Below are 14830 nucleotides of genomic sequence, written 5' to 3'. Positions count from 1 at the left end.
AAACGTTCCTTGACTTTTACCAACGCCGCACTATACCACAAGACTTGCTCAGATATGGGGGTACTTATATATTGAAAGAAGCATGCACCCGATTCTGCAGGAGGGACGAGCACACCCAGCTTGCATGCTAATCGTGATACACTGCAGATACGCCGCAGAACCGCAATCTGCGAACAACTCGGCTCGTAGGCCGGTATGGACCCACCTGCTCACATTTTATCTGGAGCCTTACTTGAAGACAGAATTCTTGAGTTGACGCTGAAACGGTAGAGAAATGCAATAGGACGGAAACGGATGTGAGCGTGGCATTATTACAGAACGGAATGGTGTTGCATGCTATAGATATTCGAAGCGGTTTACGGCAACACCAGGATAATGAAGATCGGGTAAATAAACTGTATCTGATAGTAATGATCACAGTTTTTAAGAACTCATAGCTTCCAAGTAGTTCGATAATGCTCTTGAAGCGTTTGGGTCTCTTGCGCAATATTTTCCGACCTAATGTTCCTACTCTTGCGGCTTCGAGATCCTACGAAAACAGGACTTTCATTGTAGATTGTCTATCTTGGCGGAGTTTTACATGTCGTGATACTGTTTTGCTAAACTTCGTAAGATTTCCAGATGGGCTGCATCTGTTGCCGCTTGTGGCCCTGTTCCGGACTATCCATTACATGGAGCAGTCACGTCAGCTCCGTCCCCAATCAATACTTCCACCATGTCCATTGCCAGAAGCTAAGTACAGCGGCGTACATCATTTGCTACTAGATTCGTTGACGTCTGCATTCCTTCCTAATAAGTACTGTACTGCGACATCTCATCCGCCATGTACGGTAGCAAGAAGCGCCGTCCGGCCAGGCTCATCAATTCCACTCGCGTCGTGACCGACATGGTCAATTAGCCCCAGGACTACTTCTTGGAATCCAACAAGTGAAGCATTAAATAACTTACTTACTGGCCGATGTAATATTGACTGGGTATTGTAATGTCGTTGACTGGGATTGCGTAGCATCGTAATATCTTCTCCAAACCTCCCACTTATTCGCTGAGGAGAGAAATGAGATTGTAAGCTTGAATGTTACGGTACAATTGGAACCGTCACATTTGTCATATTTATTCTAAGAATCCACGGCATAGTTCCGAAAGCTCCATTCTAAGTTAACAAGCCGTTTCCGCGGTACTGCCCATCATTCCACAAGTTTGGGATACCTAAATAATACAGACAAGCCCTAGCAAGAATATTGTTTTACAATGATTCATTAAAGGACGTTAGAACGCTATTTGCTGTAAACGGATCCGCTGTGATCGATAGATGAAGAGGTGTAACGTCCTAGGAACCAAGTCCCTTACTGAGGCCATGGCCGACTCGATGTAGTTTTCGTCGATCTCATCTATCAGTTCACTGTCGAGCTTAAATTTGAGTTTATCGACAACCTCGGAATCGGTAATTAGTAAAAACATCATAATTTTTGTCATGTCGTTTGTGACATCCAGGATCCAATGCCAACGAACGGATCTGCTCTGTATTCATAGTCCGCAAAGAAGAAAAAAAAACTCCAGACTAACACCATTCCGCGTTTTGGAGTGCTATATCATCCGTGCACTGAAGACGGTCTTCCAGTAACCGCCAGGTGCGTTGATCCACAGAACCTTGGCATGTTCCGATTGCATCCTATCACGGTACTCGTCCAATCGTCAGGTGGTTTCCCAACTTTTTGGACATTCGCGATTGGTTCAGACTGCATAGGCAGGCCAAGAGGGACACGGCTGAGTTATGTTACAACGGTTTACAGAATTGTTTTCCTCCTCGAGCATGGCAAATCAATCAGATCGAAGACGATCATGAAGACGAAATCCAGTAAGTGTACGTATACTAGTACAAATGTGAGCGACAAATATAGGTCCGTATCGTGCCCCATTTTTCGGCACTTGCTCGCTGTCATCAAGAATCATGTCACTCTACGGCACAGCCAACCCTCATCGCCAAGAGCAAGACACTTATCGCCAAGAGCAAACACTCGTCGCCAAGAAAAGGCGAAGAAGGCAAAATAAAAAGACGCATTTCGCGCCCCCAAGAATGTCAGTAACCACGATCTCCCAGCTTTTCCCACGCAATTCGCAGCTCTTCCTGACCAACATGGCGCGCCCTCGAGCACCCCAGTTCGCTGGCTTCGTAATCCTTACGTTTCGCATAATCGCCATCACGCTGTCTGTCATCTTGCTGGCGAGTTGCATTTACGAAACTGTCAACTGGGACGGTGACCACAAGACCTATGGCATGTCCTATGCTGCGGTACGTCACAGCCGAAATAGCGGCCATGTGTCTTGAATCATAGCGCTCACCAGACATATATCTAGGCCATCGTTGCTTTGATTGTTGACGGAATTGAGGTGGTCAGCCTCCTAGACTCCACACGAAAGATCAAGCGCGTTCACCCTGGCTGCTTGGTCTGTGAAGACATTATTGTCGCCTGCCTTTTGGGGCCATCTATCGTCTTCATCCTGTTCAGCGACTATCGTCTGAGAGATGCACCCAGTGATTATCCTAGGCCTTGGCGACAGGCAGACCATCGAACGCTAGTGGTGACCACTGCTGCTCTGTAGGTGGCGCACAGGCATTGCGTGGAAGACTAAGGGAGCTGATCTCGTGCAGGATTTGTAGGCCCCTGATGGCCATTTGGGGTTGTGTTGATTGTTGCTGTGCTAGGCCAAGAGCTAGACCACCAGCGACCAGATCTGAACCATTACCCAGCAGCGACTGGGCACAATCAGGGGAAGCTGATGAAAGGAGTGTGAAGACAGTGCCGCCACCTTACTCTGCGCGGCCCGAAGAAGGACAAGCGGTGCCATTGGGAGAGATAACCACCACTCAACCGAAGTGAGTGCAGTGACTTGTGTAGCATATTACCCCATAATATTATTCAGAAAGCCCTGGTAAGGAACAACGTAAATGCCAGCAAAATTGTGTGATCTGACTTTTTATTCTGACTACTTCATGCTTGACAATGATTGGGATATGCCCTATCTTTATCTAACAGAAATCACTGATGTCTATTCATTATTTGTACATCACCGCTCATGCAAGTCACACCCTATTTCGAACTAACTCTAACTCATTTAGAAGTCACTCGTAAGATGCAGCCAACTACACTCCCATGGCTAGCGCAGCTAAGGCTGCGACACCGTACACGAATTTCCCAGCTCCTGTTGAAGACGCAGCGTCATTCGTCGCGTTTCCTGTCCCGCTGCTCGACTGAGAAGTAGCAGTGGTTGAATCACCAGTCGTTGAGGCTGTCGTTGATGGCGTCGTTGTTGCTGTTGCCGTTGTCGCCGCAGAAGTAATCAAGACGGCCTGCAGTCCCGGGTAGGTAAAAATGTTCTCCTGTCCCCGATGGCTCGGGACCCGAGACGCAGGCACGTATGTCACAGTCGCAATATACATGGCTTCACCAGTGACGGTTGTTGTCTCGACGCACGTCGCCTCCGTCGAACCGACGAAGCTACATTCCTGGTGGACGGCCGTCCCGTCGTTGTCTTTGTTGTATTCCTGGACTCCGGGGGCGGCGGTGACGCGCGCGTACTCGGCGCGCTTGGAGCCGACGCACAACGCTTTCACGCAGTCGAGAACATAGGTCGTGGCGGTGGGGCTGGCGTCGACAACATAGCCCGTTGCGCCGGTGGAGACGCCGGCCACAGAGGATCCAAGAAAAAGGGAGACGATGCTGGTGGATTGTGCTGAGACAAGGGCGGCGGAGAGCAGGGAGAAAAAGACTTGGTGATGGACCATTCTTGCGGCTACCAAGGTCGAAACTCGGCAATAACTTGACAATCAGTACTTGATTTGGCCAGGAGGAGCTGGTCTTGTCAGAAAAATTCCCCGTCGATTTCATGTACTGCTGTGCCGCAGACGATAAGCCCCTTGTGAGATTGCATTCATGCTAGACTAGGTGCTAATTCAGTAAGAGGTCAACAAACACGAAAGACAAGCTAAATTCTGATAGCTGCTTTCTACTGTTGACAGGCAATGAAATGATCTTAGATGTCCCGACGAAGCTGTTTTTTACTCCGTAGTTCCGACATTATAAATGTTTTGGACAATTAATCAGGCCCTCTTACAAAGGGGCGCTTTAAACCTGCTAATTTAGTGATCAGTTCACTATGTCCTATTCGTACCATGCTTGGTGGCGGTCAGTTCTCCGCCGGTAGTCAAATTCAACGGACTTCACTAAGCCTTAGCAACATAGTGAGTTTTAGAACATGGCATGTACTATAGTTCGCGGCGATGTTTTTAAGGATTACGCTCTGCTCTGAGGACGAAGCGAATGCGACCTCTTTGGTGACGGAGGAGTTAAACCCATTCTGGCTTCAATCCGCGATGCTCCACTATTATATTCAGAGAGTCCCAACTATCATAGTGACCGCAGCTCAAATTTAGTGACAACGTCATTAGGCAGCATGTGTATTTCTTACGGAATCGATAGGTCCGAATGCGAGACAACTGTAAATGAGTGAATAGGACTCGGTCTAGCGATGGCATGGTGAGATTCAAGATGGCGCAGTCATAGTCATTCCAGTATTTATATCCCGAGACTTCCTTGGGTAATCTGGCTATCCTGGAGTGTTAGTGATAAGTCACTCATCGATAGAAGCCAAATTTTTCAAGTCCCTTACACGCCGTTGAGCATTTCTAAAAATGAAAGCATCTCAGAGTTTACTACTTCTTGCTCAATTAGGTGTCACGCTAGTAGAGGTACGACTTCCAATGTCCTTCTCATGCGGTACTGCTTGTAGAGATTTCCCTTATTAATAAGATTATAGGCACGTGTCTCGACCTACAATGGCACAGAAAATAGCACAGTTCCAATCTATCCGTTGAGCTCCGACGGCTATTTCGACTTTGTCTTGACGGAAACACTCGCTCTTGCGAATGGTGGTGGCACCGCCACCAGCGAGGTCCTTCGCCTAGCCAGCCAAATAGTGCCTGGCGACTTTGATAGCTGGTTCGAAGAGTATGACTGGATGGGAGATCAGATATATGGCCTTGCTCAGAAAGCCAAGACCTCGATCACAAGGCGTGGCGCCCTGTTCCGGGCAGCATCTTACTGGCGCCTTTCCAGCTTTTTCCTGACCGGCAACTCGAGCGACCCTCGACTTTACGAGAAATGGGACCTTGGGCTCGATGCTTTCAATGAAGCTATTTCTTTGCTGCCAGTGCCCGGTGAAAACCACACCATTGCTGGCTCCCAGTATGATATACCCTACTACTTCTTCAAGGCTAGCACGGGCCAGGAGAAACGTCCAACTCTCGTCGTTGGAACTGGGTACGATGGGCCGCAGCAGGAACTGTGGCATCAGCTCGGCCAAGAAGCCCTTGACCGCGGATACAACTTTGTTACGTACGAAGGGCCAGGGCAGCCTACCGTTCGAAGACATGACCAGGCCGGCTTTATCGCAAACTGGTCCGAAGTGGTATCCCCTGTCGTCGATGAGATCAGCAGGCGCGCCGATGTCGATTCAGACAATCTAGCCTACATAGGCCTCTCGTTTGGAGGTCAACTCGCACCACGTGTCGCTGCTTACGAGCATCGTTTCAAGGCCATTCTGTCTGTTGACGGGCTTGCTGATATGCAAGATGCAATTCTATCTCAACTCCCGGAGGCACTTGTCGAGGCCTTCAACTCTGGGAATGCGACGTACTTCGACGAGGTCTTTTCGTATGCCCTTGCTCAGCCGCCGCGAAACACACAGTTCGTGTGGGTTACCGGCCAGGGCCTGTGGTCATTCAACACCGAGTCTTACTTTGACTGGCTGACCCAACTCGGCACTTTCAAGGTGTCCCAGGAGCTCGTCGACGACATAACCACCGTGCACTTGTTTGTTGGCGAGGGCCAGGATGATAGACTCGCGCCCGGACAGCCGCTTGAACTTGTTGGGCTCTACAATAGCTCGACGCAGGTACACGACACCAGGTATCATCTCTTTCCCACAGATTTGGGAGCTGGTGAGCATTGTCAACTTGGCGCGGAGCCTCAGCTAGCTGGAGAGATCTTTGATTGGCTTAGTGGTATTTTTTGAGTCGTGCGTACTGGTTTCAAGAGATGGTTTAGCATCCGTCTTGGAGGTACAAAAGATTGATTGTCTAGATTACTTCTGAGGACTGAATTATGAACCTACGGGAGTAAGTACTCCGGCGAATAATAGTCACAAGTAGATCTATAGCTTGTGTATTCTTGACCATTTTGGATTGGAGAATAAACTTCTTGGAAGATAAACCTTGACATTATTGGGCCCGTTCTCCTGTGAATCCTTCCACAGCACAGTAATCGCTCACTGTGTCTCAGCGTATTAACAATCAGAAATACCGTACGATGAGGGTGAGTTTATTTGAGAAGGAAAAGGGGACAGCCGAGGGGACCAAGAATTACTCGCAAGCCTGGTAATTGCTGATTGATGGGCAATAAAGGCTCGTTCATTTACTCCAAGTCTCTTGATGCCACCTAATAGAAGAGTACGCGCTGGAAAACAAAACTGTATCTAACACTCATGTGTTCGTGGAGGATAAAATAAATTCAGGATTGTTTTCATCGGTATGTTATTATATCACAACGAGAGGACAGCCAAGCCCGTGTTCTCCGTGGGTCTGCCAAACGTGACCCTCGCAGTCTTGTTACCAAGATCCATGACAATGTTGAACAGAGTCTGCGTAAGTGTTCCACCGACCTCTTTCCTGTTGATCGAGGATGGGTATCCTTCTACATCTTTAAAGATGTCAGAGATGGCACTAGTGGTAGGCTTCTCAATGTCGGCAACCAGCTCGCGGATCCTCGCCAGACGTTTCGGTGAATCCTCCAGCCATGCTGGTTCCTCTACATCATCGTGCGGCAGAAGCAGGTGGTTCGTGTGGCAGATCTTCCCATCAGATGACATAAGTAGCTCTTTGACCCATTTACTCGTGCATTCCAGTCCCACGGAGCCGGATGGATCTGCGACAAGAATATGTCCACTGCCTGCGACCCCGACGTTTTTGATTCTTTTGACGGCCTCGTCGCGGGATCGAGACTCAAGTACCGTCCGCAGGGCAAAGTGAATCGGCAACTTTTTCCTGTCAACTCCACGGCATTTGATGGCGTTTAGAGTGCACCCAACTCCGCTTGAGTTCAGCCCAATCTTCCCAATGATGCCGGCCTCCGTCACCGTGGCGATATCCGGGATGCCGGTTCCGGGCTGTGAAATGTGGCAGATGATTAGGTTCTGTCCTTGTTCAACCATCCAGTCCCAGTTCTGACACAACCAGGACTTCCTCTCCTGGCCTGGCCCTTCCGCCGCCAGCCAGGCGAGCGCTGTGCAGCCGTCGCTGGGGATATCATCCACGTTTGTCTTTGTCCTTGAATCGCCAGTGAACAAGCCGAACATGATCTCGGTCCGGACGTTGAGAGCCAGGACATCCAGGAATCCTAAACCTGCCCCATCAGATATTCCACGAATCTCCTCGAGATATCGAGGCGCGATGGATTGCAGTGGTTCGACGTATTGCTCAGCTTCTTGGAGCACGTCGGGCCAATCCATGGAACATGATTTCTGAAAGAGTTTGGCATAGAAAGCGACTGAGCCGCGAATCTGTGATGCAGCCTGTCGGCCGTGTGTTTGACCTATCTATGTCCACGGCACGTTAGGAGTTTATAGAAAGATGGCCGTAGTTGAAACATACTTCACGTGGCGACCCTGAGCACCGAATCTCAATCATCTTGACTTGGATCAATTAATAAGCTATACTTGCGATTGATTCGGGGAGGCTAGTGTTATCAGAATAGCATTTACTCATATAAGTTGAGTCTGTTAACCATATGGCAAGTTAGAGTGCTTGGTTTCAACAGCCGACCACAGCCCCGCACTGATCCGGACCCGGTTCGGCCTGACGACATTCGGCGTGATCAGTCTATAATTAGCCACTTGAGACATTACCGTGGGATAAATCAGCGGCTCGATATGTAAGCGTGATAGTGCCTGTAGATCTAAAAGTGAATCGGGGGGATAGTTCATGAGAAAACTGCAAGCTTGCCGTGGACAATAGATCATAGTAATGCCCATTAAATGTTGATTCTGCATAGTGCAACTACGCATCAATGATGGGAGAGATAATGTCGGGAGGCCTTCTACATCATGCAAAAGTAGTTCCTTTTTCTAGACTAGGTCGCATGTCCTAATTCTGTCGTGCTGACGGATCCCACCAAGGATAGATTTACCTCAGCTTGGTGGAACACACGGCTTGTGAAAGCGGCTTCCGCGAGATCTCTGAAGTTTTTCGAGACCCTTCGGCATTGCGTCTATACTACAGGAAAGTCGTTACCGTTGAGCAGGTGGCCTAAACCGAGCAGCCATAGTTTAGAAGGCAGCGCATGAACCCTTTATCTGTGTCGTCTTTCTATGGGTATTCAATCAAAGGAAATTCACAATGCCATCGTTTGTGTGTTTTGACGTGACTAGGCCTGAGGTAAGTTCAAGAAACTGAGCCACAGAAAGGAAAGAACAAGAAGAAAAAAACCATCCTATACAGAATCAGTAGTTTTATTTATTCCTGCAGGCATTGGATCCTGAATGTGTGCTGGTGCCAATTGTTGGGTCCGTTCTTTGTGCTCAACATTCCTGTGACGAAAGTCGCGGGCGGTGACAACCTAGGTTCTGAATGATCTTGGTTTCTCAAACCAAGCATTGAGGGGTTTGCCTTGTCAGATGGATTTCTAAATTCGGACTCTAGAATGGTCGGCTATTCGGGGTTTCTGAGACATGGGAAGTACTGCGGTAGAGTTTGAGGGCCATGCAAGTGCGAATGTAGTTGAAGAAGATTGAACCACAGAATGTCTTGTGGGGTAAGCTCATGCAATGCAAGCACTCACAACCCAAGATTACAGCCCTACCAGAGAAGATGGAAAGAAGGTGGAAAGGAAAGCGGAAATCAAAGGGCGGGGGTCTGCTGTCGAGTCACTGGATGAACTGAAGGCCTCACCAGCGATAGAGGAGTTACTCACCGCTATCGTCGTCATCGCAGCATTTGGAGGAATTGTTTGGTTCGCATTGCGATTGGGTTTTGAACGGGGACCCGGACGAGGGGTTGCGTCGCTTTCGCACCTGTCATTACTCACCAAACCATGGCAACGACGACAAGTTCGCCCTGGTTATAGGCTTTGATGAGTCTATGAGGATAGTTGGGACTAGCTAGACTAGATTCAGGACGGGATTCCATGTTGGCTGGGGAGAGATTCTCGATGCCACAGGCGTGCTGCAATGATAGCCAACCAAATATGACGTGCTGCCTGGTCCTGTCCGAGTCCGGGGGGCCGACCACAACAACGAGAGGCCTTTACAAGGGCTCTGCAGGGGGGCTCTCTGCAGGGGCTCTGGAACTGCAGGGCGCCCGCCGAACGCATGATGAGTGGGGTCCCGAGCTGTTGTCCCAGTGACCGCCAAAACAAATCATGCCGCGTTTTAGTTCCATCTCCAGCACTTCAAATCCAAAGTTAATTCACCACACTTTATCCCGCCAAGTTTGCATGGAAACGAAACACTCACAAGCGAATCCCCATTTCAGCAGCAATAGTCTCCGGCTTGCGTCTGCAAAACAACACAAACACTATAAGAGTGATCATGGCATCGCCATCACCGTTGTCACCCACGCCTAGCGCGATGCTAAACATCGCGACCCCCGTTGCCTCCCGTCGCTTCGAGGCTGAAGACATCGACGTCGACAGCGACAGCGACAACGACCTCGAGTTCCATGAGGAAATCGCTTCCCCAAGTGCAAGTCACCAGATCGCTGGCATACTCCAGGACAGCGCCGACCAAAGCTCCCCCTTCCTGTCCGACGTTCACAACATGGACTTCAGAAGCTCCGTGAAAGAGAACGTCTCCCCATCCAAGATCCGACACTCTAGAATACTGTCCGGAAATGAGATTGCCCCGCTGAAGATACTAAGCCCAAGAAACGACAACAGCGAGAACCTCTCGCGGTCCTCCTCGAGACAAGATGCCCCTCCTACCAGCCCGCGAAAGACCCGCTCGCCGGAACGACGCTTTCCTATCAAGCCTGTGACCGCCGCGTCACCCGAGAAGCCCCGGCCAGCATCGCCCGAGAAGGAAAAAGAGCCGGTCAAGGAGGTCGTCACAGAACAGGACATGACCTTCGAGCAGGCTCTGTTGGCAAACGAAGGCTTGAAGAAAGCCATTCAGATCTTCGAGGACGAATCTACAATGCTAGAGAACGACCATGATGCCGACGCTTCGGCCATGACAGTCGAGCACCAGGGAGTGGGCGACGAGACAGCCGGTCCTGATACATCCATGGTCAGCACATTTAGCACCTTCTCCGCCGTTCCCAACATGACCATGTTCGCCAAGATTGGTCACAGTCCCACCAGGTTTGCCAACATGGGAATGACCCCCGCTTCCGCTCGTGCCCGCCTCGACCCGTCCCCTGGCCGTACCCCCAGAGGTCCTCCCGCGCAAGATGGTGGTAACACGTTGACCAACCTCATGGATTTTTCCGATCAGTATTCAACCAATAGATATGGACCGACTTCGGCTTCCAAAAGAGCCCGCCTCTCGCCCGCCAAAACGTCAGGCCATATGCCCAACGCGACCCCACTGCGTCGTCAGTCAAACCTACTCGACCTTGATGTCGGGCCTCTACCCACACCTCGCAGTGTCCCTACTGTGACGGCACGTGAAGTCGAGACTCTAAAGTCTCAGTTCCTTTCCGAGATCAGCAGTCTGAAGGCATCGCTACTAGGCAAGGAGGCTGAAGTAAACTCCTTGAAGACAGCCGTGACAGATGCTGAAAAGCGTGTTGGTGAGACATCGGAGCACCTCCGCGAACTTCAATGCGTCAAGGAAGCTTTGGTGGAAGAGAAGGAGGCATGGGACAAGCGCTCTCAAGAGATGGAAACTGTTCTTCGTAGAGTCAAGGCAGAGATCCACCATGGCCAGCGCGAACGTCAAGAGCTTGAATCCAAGCTCGAAGAGAGCGAAAAGCGTCGAGAAGCCGCTGAGATTATGGCACAAGAAGCTCTTTCCAAGGTGGCCGGCATGCGGGCCGGCAGGTCTGGCTCGGATGCTGACACGGAGAACAGGTCGCCGGAGAAGGAGGCCAGAAGCCCTGGGTCACGCGAGGTCGAGATCGCCGTCGAGAGGGTTGCGCGTGAACTGCATGCTCTGTATAAGACTAAGCATGAGAACAAGGTCACAGCGCTGAAGAAGAGTTACGAGAACCGCTGGGAGAAGAAGGTTCGGGGACTGGAGGCCAAGATTGAGGAGCTTGTTGACGAGAACGACAAGCACAGGATTGGTCGCGACGCTACAATGACCAAGCTCGATCCCGCTCAAACTGCCGAGAATCAAGAGCTCAAGACACGAGCCATGAAGGACTCAGCCCACATAACCGAGTTGAATGCCGAGGTTCAGAAGCTTGGAGCTATTGTCGAGAGCGTCAAGCAGGACAACAAGGAATTGATCGTAATGCTCGAGAAAGAGCGTGTCGAAAAGGGCGAGCTCGTTTCGCTTGCAGAGGAGATGATGGCAATGCAGCACAGTTTCGTCCAACAACCGGATGAAACTCCTGCTCGGCCTACTGCCACACCTAGAGCTCCCACGCCTTCCAAGAGCTTCAGAAGCAGCATCTCTAGACCAGCCGCTTCAGGACTTCGTGCTCCTGGCTCTCTAAAGAAGTCGAGCACCGAAAGCCGAATTGGCGGCATGTCTCACGAGCGCACAAAGAGCGGCGGACCTCAAGGGGGTCTCCCTAGACCTGGCATGATGGGCGCGAGAAGTGGCATCATGTCGTCGATTGAGAAGATGGGCAATTTTAGGGGACGAGGGGAATGAGAGGGAGGTGCACGGAGTTACGACGATTCGAAGAGCTTATGACGACACGACGATATGCATTCTGGTGTTTAGGATAGCCACGATTGATTGATTGATTCTTTGTTGTCTGGATTAATTGAGCGTCGGGAATACCCAAAAAATCCACATCCTGTATATAGGCGTCTTAAGGTTGGACCACAAGGTTCTGCTGCGATTTTCATACAATTGATTTATATTTACCATGGACTGACCACGAACGTTGGTTATTCAATGTCTCTATTGCTTCAAATCTTTACTGTAAAAGTTGAGTACTGATCTGCCGTCGCCACTTTCCTCGGGTGCCACGGCCCAAAAATCTTTGGCAGCTGGATTGCGACGGGTAATTTCATGGGATAATATAGGATAAAGCAATGGCTTCTCCCTTTACCATTGGGTGTTTAAAAAGACCGGTTTAGTCTGTTCCCGTCACTATTTAGATCCAAACTACGGCCATGATTACCATATGGTAACTTTCACCTTCCTGTTTTGTACAGCTAGAAGCGACATGCAGCATGGTTCTGGCGGGTCGGCATAGCTTACAGCACTATTCCGAACTCCGTGGACATTCACGGATGCTGCACCACTAGACCAAATCTCACATTATTCCTTATATTCCCATCAACTCGATATCTGGGCCTACTTCATACTTTATTCATAACCTTGTGTTCTTATATGAAGCCTCGCCTGTTTTGCCATCCAGCATATCCATTCCAATGGTTCCGTGCAACATGCGGTCCTGGCTGGCAGTCTTGCCGGCCTTGCTACACCTATCATCGGCGGGCGATGCAGACTTCGACTGGGACAGCATTACCCCCAGCCACAACTTGACGTATGCACCGTGCTATGAGAAGTTCCAATGCGCACGCCTGCTCGTCCCCCTTGACTGGCAGGACGAGAGCAACCCACACACCGTCGCCCTCGCCATCGCCAAGCTGCCCGCCACGGTCTCAGACCACGACCCCACCTTCGGCGGCACCATATTCACGAACCCGGGCGGCCCCGGAGGCTCCGGGGTAGATTTCGTGCTGAGGGCTGGCGAGAAGCTCCAAAACGCGACGCGCGGCAACAGGAACTACGAGATTCTCTCCTGGGACCCCCGCGGCATCGCCTTCACGAGCCCCAACGCCGACTGCTTCCAGGGCGACACCGCGGCACGTGATCTCGCCGAGCTCCAGCTCCGGACCATCGGGGGCCTCGACGCCAGCGAGAACGCGCTCAGGAGGCAGTGGGCGCGCGCGCAGGCGTACGGTCAGCTTTGCGAACTCGCAGCGAAGAATGCGTCGTCCATCTTGCCTCACCTGACCACGCCCAGTGTGGTTCGGGATATGGTGGCCATTCTGCATCAGATCCATGCTGGGAGGGACGCGGCCGCAGTGGCCCATATGGACGAGGATGTCCGAGAGAGGAGGATCGAGCTCAAGAAGAGAGAGGCTGATGTGCCCAGAATTCAGTACTGGGGTTTCTCGTATGGTTCCATCCTGGGCAACACGTTTGCCTCCATGTATCCTGGCCGTGTAGGAAGACTGATTGTCGATGGAATCGCTGATGCCGACGATTACATGCGCGGAGTGAGTTCTGCGAGATTCCGCCTCCTATAACTTATGTGTAGCTAACTGAGTGCTGCAGACATGGCTGACCAATCTCCAAGACACGGAGGCCATTGTGGATTATTTCTACAAGTCCTGCTTCGAACAGGGCGACAAATGTCCGCTCAAGCGCTCGCCTGATACCAAATGGCAAGATCTGAAGCAGAGAGTCGACGACTTCATCTCCCAGACGGACGAGAACCCCATCTCAGTGCTGACGGACAAGAAAATTGTCGTCATCACTGGCACAGAAGTGAACAATGCATTTATTAAGCCTGTCTGTAAGTGAAAAGATCTTGATGATGTCTTGCATCGGCCCTGGCATCTCATGGGATCCCTAATGATCTCTACATCCTCCACTCCAGGCACTATGTCTTTTATCAACTGACAAAGTTGGCGCGTAGATGGACCATTCAAACTTTTCAGGCCCCTCGCAGAACTTCTCAGTGGCACTCTAGAGGGAAACTATACCCTGCTGCTCTCAGAACTGGAAGCAAAAGCCCCCAGACTGCACGACAGCTGCGTTCTGCTCAACAGCTCCGCCACGGCCCTTCTCAGCCAGGATGCGCAGCACGCCATCAAGTGCGCCGACGGCGAGGACGAAACAAAGCACGGTCTCGGCTACTTCAAGTCCTACATGGAAGACCTCAGGTCGCAGTCCCACACCCTAGGCGCGTACTGGACGACCATCCGCTTCGCGTGCTCCGGCTGGACCATCCGGCCCAAGTGGCGGTTCACAGGCCCCTTCACGACGCCCGCGCACGACGCGGCACTGGTCGAGGGCAAACCCGCCGCCCCGCTGCTCTTCCTCTCCACGAGACTGGACCCCGTCACGCCGCTGAGAAACGCCGTCAACATGGCGTCCAAGCACCCCGGTGCCGCCTGGGTCGTGCAGGAAACCACTGGCCACTGCACGCTCGGGGCGCCGAGCAAGTGCATCAGCAACATCGTGCAGGAGTATCTGGAGCACGGAAAGGTGCCGGAGAGCGGGACGAGTTGCCCGTCAGACTGCGACCCGTGGAATCCTTGCCCGGAGGAGACGGAGAACTTGGTCGTCAACTTCGCGGACGTGCACGATGGCCTGTTGCGACGTGGGAGATTAGGGTTCTAAGTTCGAAATAAATATGCGCAGTTAGGCCTAACGAGTACGTGTTCACCGAAATTGTATTTGTGTGCAACGGGCAATGTATCTGTTGCAGGTGAGACTGTATGGAACCTTGTGGCCTGGTTCCATGAGATATAGTTATCAATGCTGCTATAAACATGGGCGGGCCCAATTCAACCTTGGTTCGGACAAACCTTGCAGCGTAGGATTGTTGCCAACCTCTAATAATCGCCGAATGCATGTCACATCT

General features: G+C 51.2%; 6 protein-coding genes across 6 annotated transcripts; 4 read left to right on the top strand and 2 right to left on the bottom strand.

Moving 5' to 3' along the window:
- The first annotated feature begins 1668 nt into the window (after nucleotides 1-1668).
- BKA67DRAFT_561639 (uncharacterized protein) lies at nucleotides 1669-2967 on the top strand. The gene is made up of 2 exons (XM_046102539.1): nucleotides 1669-2290; nucleotides 2356-2967. Exons 1-2 carry the CDS (start codon nucleotides 1949-1951, stop codon nucleotides 2599-2601), a joined length of 588 nt encoding a protein of 195 aa, XP_045959995.1. The 5' UTR covers nucleotides 1669-1948; the 3' UTR covers nucleotides 2602-2967.
- Nucleotides 2968-4152, bottom strand: BKA67DRAFT_561637 (uncharacterized protein). Its single transcript, XM_046102538.1, has one exon. It carries the CDS (start codon nucleotides 3782-3784, stop codon nucleotides 3143-3145), a length of 642 nt encoding a protein of 213 aa, XP_045959994.1. The 5' UTR covers nucleotides 3785-4152; the 3' UTR covers nucleotides 2968-3142.
- A 465-nt stretch (nucleotides 4153-4617) lies between these two features.
- On the top strand, nucleotides 4618-6200 carry BKA67DRAFT_690491 (Alpha/Beta hydrolase protein). The gene is made up of 2 exons (XM_046109138.1): nucleotides 4618-4747; nucleotides 4816-6200. The coding sequence occupies exons 1-2, from the start codon at nucleotides 4691-4693 to the stop codon at nucleotides 6070-6072; spliced, it is 1314 nt and encodes a 437-aa protein (XP_045959993.1). The 5' UTR covers nucleotides 4618-4690; the 3' UTR covers nucleotides 6073-6200.
- A 397-nt stretch (nucleotides 6201-6597) lies between these two features.
- BKA67DRAFT_591957 (acyl-coenzyme A:6-aminopenicillanic acid acyl-transferase-domain-containing protein) lies at nucleotides 6598-7741 on the bottom strand (the record flags this gene model as incomplete). Its single annotated transcript, XM_046104782.1, has 2 exons — nucleotides 6598-7650; nucleotides 7706-7741. 2 exons carry the CDS (start codon nucleotides 7739-7741, stop codon nucleotides 6598-6600), a joined length of 1089 nt encoding a protein of 362 aa, XP_045959992.1.
- A 1910-nt stretch (nucleotides 7742-9651) lies between these two features.
- BKA67DRAFT_498346 (uncharacterized protein) lies at nucleotides 9652-11865 on the top strand (the record flags this gene model as incomplete). The annotated part of the gene is made up of 2 exons (XM_046097059.1): nucleotides 9652-9764; nucleotides 9828-11865. Coding segments are annotated over 2 exons (2151 nt in total), but the record flags the coding sequence as incomplete, so codon positions are not given.
- A 752-nt stretch (nucleotides 11866-12617) lies between these two features.
- Nucleotides 12618-14586, top strand: BKA67DRAFT_534641 (TAP-like protein-domain-containing protein; the record flags this gene model as incomplete). Its single annotated transcript, XM_046099891.1, has 3 exons — nucleotides 12618-13457; nucleotides 13516-13760; nucleotides 13869-14586. The coding sequence occupies 3 exons, from the start codon at nucleotides 12618-12620 to the stop codon at nucleotides 14584-14586; spliced, it is 1803 nt and encodes a 600-aa protein (XP_045959990.1).
- Nucleotides 14587-14830: the final 244 nt, after the last annotated feature.

This window comes from Truncatella angustata (genome assembly GCF_020726525.1).
Source record: "Truncatella angustata strain MPI-SDFR-AT-0073 chromosome Unknown BKA67scaffold_3, whole genome shotgun sequence".
NCBI classification, from domain to species: domain Eukaryota; kingdom Fungi; phylum Ascomycota; class Sordariomycetes; order Amphisphaeriales; family Sporocadaceae; genus Truncatella; species Truncatella angustata.
The sequence above is the reverse complement of the archived record's forward strand: the minus strand, read 5'-3'. Positions and strand labels throughout refer to the sequence as shown.